This window comes from Cydia pomonella, chromosome 4 (assembly GCF_033807575.1).
Source record: "Cydia pomonella isolate Wapato2018A chromosome 4, ilCydPomo1, whole genome shotgun sequence".
NCBI lineage: Eukaryota > Metazoa > Arthropoda > Insecta > Lepidoptera > Tortricidae > Cydia > Cydia pomonella.
The window spans coordinates 20,404,848-20,411,667 of record NC_084706.1 but is presented as its reverse complement, the minus strand read 5'-3'; the positions used below and the strand labels follow the sequence as shown (position 1 = coordinate 20,411,667).

General features: G+C 36.7%; 1 protein-coding gene across 1 annotated transcript; it reads left to right on the top strand.

Moving 5' to 3' along the window:
* Positions 1-3,350: 3,350 nt before the first annotated feature.
* LOC133517243 (sucrose-6-phosphate hydrolase-like) lies at positions 3,351-5,377 on the top strand. The gene has a single exon (XM_061850460.1). It carries the CDS (start codon positions 3,414-3,416, stop codon positions 4,902-4,904), a length of 1,491 nt encoding a protein of 496 aa, XP_061706444.1. The 5' UTR covers positions 3,351-3,413; the 3' UTR covers positions 4,905-5,377.
* The last annotated feature ends 1,443 nt before the right edge of the window (positions 5,378-6,820 follow it).

Genomic DNA, 6,820 nt, shown 5'->3' with positions numbered 1-6,820 from the left:
TTTCGATAGCGTTTGGATCGCTTGGTCCATCAGTCTCAGGTGCGGACGCATCTGTACATTGCAATTATGGTTACTTAAATTAAATCGCAGCTTACTGAATCCCATTAATTATTCTATAGAATTGTAATTTCTAGTAAAAATATTACTGAAAATAAGAGTGCTGCTTTATTGTTTCCAAGCAAACTTGTGAATTCTAGTCATGAGATTACTAAAACCAAGAAACAATGTACTAGATAATACTTCTCGGCTTAATAAATTCCATGATTTTTTTTATAATTCCTAGTAACAGGTATAATAAAACCGATAAAATATTACTGGAAAAAAAAACTATTCTTGTCTAATGTTAAAAACAAGTATGTTACATTATTGAATTCACATAAAAGTTTGCTTGTTTTTAGTAAACAGTATTGTTTTTCTAAAAAGGACATGTTTTTTGGTGTTAGTAAATACTATTAGTAAAACTGGTTTATAATCGTTAGTATAATCTCCTTGTCCTGGGATTCACTAAAATGTTACTAATGATGAATATTTTTTACTTGTTTCTACTATTTTCAGTCTCTTTTTACCTACCAATCTATTTTAGTTTAGCTTATTTTTTAATGTGCCATTTATAAGTATTTCTATTTTAATCTCATTTGTTTTTATTTACATTATGTCATTGTTTTTATTAGGATTATTAAAATTATATGTATGTACCTGATGTACTCTACTAGTAAATGTAATTTACAAACATTTTGCATGTTGGCTTTATGTCGACTGAATACTGATACTAAAACTGTTTTAAGACCTAATTGTAACGTATTCTGGCAAATAAATATTTCTATTCTATTCCATTCTATTCTAAAACGCATCCAAGTCGGCCCGCCATCTTTTCTCGGTCTGCCTCTGCCACGGCTACTCTGGGGATGCCAGCTAGTGACTATTTTAGCCCATCTGTCATCATTCATCCGGCTGACACGTCCAGCCCAGTCCCACTTTAGCCTGACGGTCTTCATCCCAACATCGACGACACGGGTTTTGGAGCGAAGCTGTGTGTTCCTCATCCTGTCAGATCTTCGGATACCCGGGTTACTCCGCTCCATTGCCCTTTGGCAAATCTTGAGCAGTGATTTTTGCGCCTCAGTTAATGACCAGGTTTGGGCAACATAGGTCAGGACCTATGGTCCACCAAACAACCACCAACCTCCCCATCAGGATGGACCAATGGGTCCATCCTAGTAAAACACTCTGCTTATAATTTCGAATACGAGGAAAGTAAAATACGTACATGTGTTTTTTTTTAAACATGACTAAGTATAATTTTTTATAGCATTTCTTGAGGGTACTTTCAAATTAACTAAGAGGTTGTTTAACAAATCCATTTAAAAACTAAATTCAATTGCTTATCGGAGAAAAATTAAAAAATCGTACTTGGAAAGTAAAATACTCTAGTGCAGAAAACTTTCTGCACACACAACAATGCACATGCAACAACAATGACCCTCTTTCAGAGCATGAGAAATTAAAAGACATTTACAAAAAGCCGAGTCCAGTTGCCAAAACCATAACGACTTCCGCGAGAACTAGAAAGACGAAACCAGGAAAGTCAAAAACTAGTCTAGTAGGCAGTAAATTTTTAGCAGGAAGTTTTTCTGCAAATATCAAGGTTTCTATGACTCACAATGATGATCACAAACACGTGATGCACTCAAAACGCTTCAAGGCTGAGGTCGCTGTATTCGTAATAACTACGTTTGCGACCAACAAAAAAGGAAAATCAGAGATTTATCTTTGTTTCATGGTTTTTATAAGTAGGCTAACAGAATTCAATATGTGAACTACAAATCTATTAGTACTCGTATATGTACGAATATTTAAGTAATGTATGATATATAGAGATACTTCTAATCTACGTACTACGTTGTACATTACAGAAATAGTAGTTTATGCGACTGCTATACATAATAAATAAATATTAAATAAATAAATAAATATTATAGGACATTATTACACAAATTGACTAAGTCCCACAGTAAGCTCAATAAGGCTTGTGTTGAGGGTACTTAGGCAACGATACATATAATATATAAATACTTAAATACATAGAAAACACCCATGACTCAGGAACAAATATCCATGCTCGTCACACGAATAAATGCCCTTACCAGGATTTGAACCCGGGACCATCGGCTTCATAGGCAGGGTCACTACCCACTAGGCCAGACCGGTCGTCCATAATAAAAGGCATTAAAATACACGAGTGTGGGTTTAAGAAACGAACGAAGTGAGTTTCTTAAAAGGATCACACGAGTGTTTTAATGCCTAATTATGTACAGTTACATTACATACACTATTTTAACTACACCCATATTATAAACTTTCTATTATGATATATAAATAATAATAATAATTCAGCCTATATACGTCCCACTGCTGGGCACAGGCCTCCTCTCGTGCGCGAGAGGGCTCGGGCTATAGACCCCACGCTAGCCCAATGCGGATTGGGGACTTCACATACACCTTTGAATTTTTTCGCAGATGTATGCAGGTTTCCTCACGATGTTTTTCTTCACCGAAAAGCTAGTGGTAAATTTTAAATGATATTTCGTATATAAGTTCCGAAAAACTCATTGGTACGAGCCAAGATTTGAACCCGCACCTCCGGATTGAAAGTCGGACGTCATAAATCCACTCGGCCACCACCGCTTGATATATTACTAACCCAAATTACAACCAACGTTGAGACATCGTTGCTCTCTTGGCGGAACTCACGGAAACTTTTGCTATAGTTACTTTAAAAACAACAAAACATATTCATTTTATACTTTAAACTAGGAAAAATGGCGGTAAATGAAAACTTGTTTTACGCATGTCTCGCATTCGCAATTTTTTTGAGACAAATTAGAGTCGGGGGTCTATTTCCGTATCATTCGATACAAAGTAACATGCGAGATTTGTCCAAACTGTATGCAATTTATATTTCATGTCGAACAAAAAGACATCCTGACTAATATTAGAATAGAGGTCTAATCGAATTCTTTTTTTTCAGAGATGTTCGAAATTTGAATGTCTTTATCAAATTTGTTGTAACAAAACAGTTTATCGTAATGTTGGTCATTGTTTACGGACTTTTAAGGCATCATAGAAGGTTTATGATATGTGTGTAGATACAATCTAATTACGTATTACTCTCGTTGTGGGTACGAGTAAATTATGTTTGGTTAAAGAGTGTGAATTACAAACAATACTATATTATTCAGTACTATGTGTGAAACCTTTGAAATATATAACCAAAGGAAATAACTAAAGCGCAACTATATGTGACTAGATAACAATCAGAGGAGACACGACAAAACAACTATATAATCGTCGCAAATGCGGAAGCGCATCATTCTAATCGTGTGTAACTTAGGCACAGGTCGCGCTTAAACAATATGACGGAGACGTTTTTAAAGATTACACTTATTTTACTCATACTATATAATATTGGAGCTCATGGACAAGAAGTTAAAGACAGGTACTACCCACGCTACCATCTGGCTCCGCCTTACGGGTGGATGAACGATCCCAACGGATTTTGTCTCTACAAAAACGAATACCATCTCTTCTACCAGCACAACCCTAACAGCAGCTTGACGTCCACGCTCGTGCACTGGGGCCATGCCAGGAGCTCAGACCTCGTCAATTGGGAACACCTCTCCATCGCCATGTACCCTGACCAGTGGTATGACGCAGGTGGAGTATTTTCTGGAAGTGCGCTAGTTGAAAATGATACTATGCACATATTCTACACCGGAAATGTAAACATAGAAGGACAAACGCCTGACCATGCTAATCGGCAAGCTTACGCAACGAGTACGGATGGAGTCACTTTTACTAAATACGCAGATAACCCGATCATTCCCGGTGACGACCGTCAGCCAAATTTCCGTGATCCTAAAGTTTGGAAACACGACGATACGTATTACATGGTCTTGGGAAATTCCTACAATAACGACAGCTTAGGTCGCATTCTTCTGTACTCCTCCACTGACAAGATAAATTGGAACGAAGTGTCTGTTCTCGATCAATCTACCGGCACCCTTGGCTATATGTGGGAATGCCCTGATTTCTTCGAGCTTGACGGGAAATACGTACTTCTGTTTTCACCACAAGGTGTTGCAGCCCAGGGGGATAAATACAAAAACTTGTACCAAACGGGTTATATAATTGGTGATTTTGATTACTCGACTCTTAAATTTACTCCGACATCTGAATTCAAGGAACTCGATCATGGTCATGATGTGTACGCAACTCAGACTTTACTGGACAACCATGGTCGTAGAATTGTCATTGCTTGGTTTGATATGTGGGACCAGAATTACCCGGAACGCTACGATGGTTTTACTGGTCTCATGACCTTACCTAGAGAATTGAAGCTTTCTTCGGATGGAACTATTATTCAGAAGCCAGTTGAAGAAATGTCTAGAGTTCAAGGGCGGAGTTTGATCCCCGGAAGAGTGAGCAAGGACAGCTCAAGAGTTTATACTCTACGAAACAAAGCCGGTGAAATTAATGTTCGTGCTGATGCTTCCAATAATCTTAATTTATACATCGAGTCCGGCTCTGTGCGATTGACTTTATCTTACGATGCAGCCAAGGGACAGGTGACGCTCGATCGTGGAGGCACCGATGGTGTTCGTCGCACGGAATGGAAACCTTCAGGGCAGCTGAAATGGAGAATCTTTGTGGATGCGAGCTCTGTTGAGCTGTTTTGTGGGGAAGGCGAGGTAACTTTCTCGAGTCGATTCTTTCCTGATGGTCCTATCAGAGTTCGCTTAGGACAACAGTCGAGGGCTGAACATATTAGCGTTCATGAGATAGTGCGCACTGTACCCCACGGTGGCCATGACAACCAGAGATGGCACGTTTGTGTCGGAGGTTAATATGGTCACTAAATATTTGGTTTGTGAGTATCGCAAATAAATTATCTTTATAAATATGTAGTACCCAAAGAAGCGTAGAAAATATCTGTTTCATATTTATTCAATATTTATTTATGCTAGATTTTATATAACTATACCTAGATAAATTAAATTATTTTGTTAAATATATTTATTTCTTAGAATCAAATGTTATATTTCAACTTAAATAATTATTAATCGAAATAGCGGTAAAGAAAAGTAATACAAATAGTCATAGTGATACTTGGAATAAACTAGACGGTCCAGTGGTTGCGGCTGTCATGCAATTCCTATTACGTCTCAATGGAGATTAATTTCCCAAACATCATCGGACGTAAGAGGCTTTAGTAACTATTTTTTTAGTACATGATAAGCCCCTATTTATATTTATATTAAATAAGAATAAAGCCATAAGGTTATAATTGTAAATTAAAATATACATATTTGACAACCGTCTCTTTATATTATTAAATATGGCAAAGGCAAATCAAACCAATGATACATTATTAAGATGATAAATAAGACTATTTCGTGCTACGACCACTTCAAGTTGACAGGTAAACAACATGGCGCTGTAATAGCTCTACACATTTGGCAGTAACTCTGATTGTCAATAGTTGACGTTCGGGTTGCAGACGGGTTATGAATAATTCATAACCCGTACCCCGTACACTAGTACAATTATTGTACTAGTGCTCTTGCCGGGCTGCCCCGTAAGAGCGAGCGAGATTCCGCAGCTTCGCTGATAGCCGGTCGCGGAATGTTTGATTCTAAATTAATGAACGTATGTAACGTTTTATTGCATTTACGTCACTTAAAACTCGATTGACAATTCCGTAAGTCGTTCCCGGGACATAAACAATTATAACATAAGGTAGGTCCTCTGTTTCGGCAGGTTAAAACTATTGAGAATTCGTATATTTTTTTAATATAACTAAACATGATAATACCTTGAAAGCTTGAAAGATTTCCAAAAGTATACACTGAATCAAAAAACGCTCTTAGCTACCTTAATGTTATTTTGAAAGACCTATCGTATAATGTGCCACATGTTTATTTTACTGGAAACAAAATTACACTCGTAGTTACATGTATGAAGTAAAACCCCTCAATATATATACCTATTATTAATAATTTTAAAATCTAAACTAACTATTGGTTCACAAAATACACCTACCTCCTATTTTTTAAAATATGTGTTATAGTTTCCGAATAAAGTGGCTGTGACATACGGACAGGCGGACGGACATGATGAAACTTTACGGTTCCGTTTTTGTTATTTCTGCTAAGGAACCCTAAAAAAGCTTATTTTCTGTTACAAGCTTGTCCTCACCCTGGCCACATATATATGGAAAACTAGTTTTAACCAAGAAAAACGCGTTTTCACTAAAATGGGGTTTTACGGTAACAATACAATATGTATTACATCAAACAATCAAAAAACGACGGTATAATTTTGAGTGATTCAGTTTCAGTCATATTTCAATACCACTTGTTTCCAATTTTCATCCGAAAGGTACGGAAATTCACTGATAATGAGAGATATCTTTGAGCAGTCCCATAGGAGTTTAGTCCTATTCTTTTTCTACAGGCATATTTGAATAAATTAGGCGTGAAGGACCGATCGCCCATACAAATCTTGAATTTCCTTTTTTACTGACAAAGCTGAGCAGAGAATAATTAAGATATTTTCTGTGTTAAAAAGGTAAACTAATACGATCTCCACGCATTATTTAATCCTACATTGGGGCTTTATAGTGTAAGTGTACAAGATAAAGTCCCAATTATATTTTTAATTTATTATTTGACTTTGCGTTTCGTTCTTAAGTTTAGTTTTACCAAGAACGTAATATCACACTCGCAACATCAAGACAAGCAATAAAATAAAGTGCAAGCGA

Bases quoted from the DNA above. Each gene is read 5' to 3' on its own strand.
- LOC133517243 (XM_061850460.1), top strand. From the start codon at position 3,414: ATGACGGAGACGTTTTTAAAGATTACACTTATTTTACTCATACTATAT.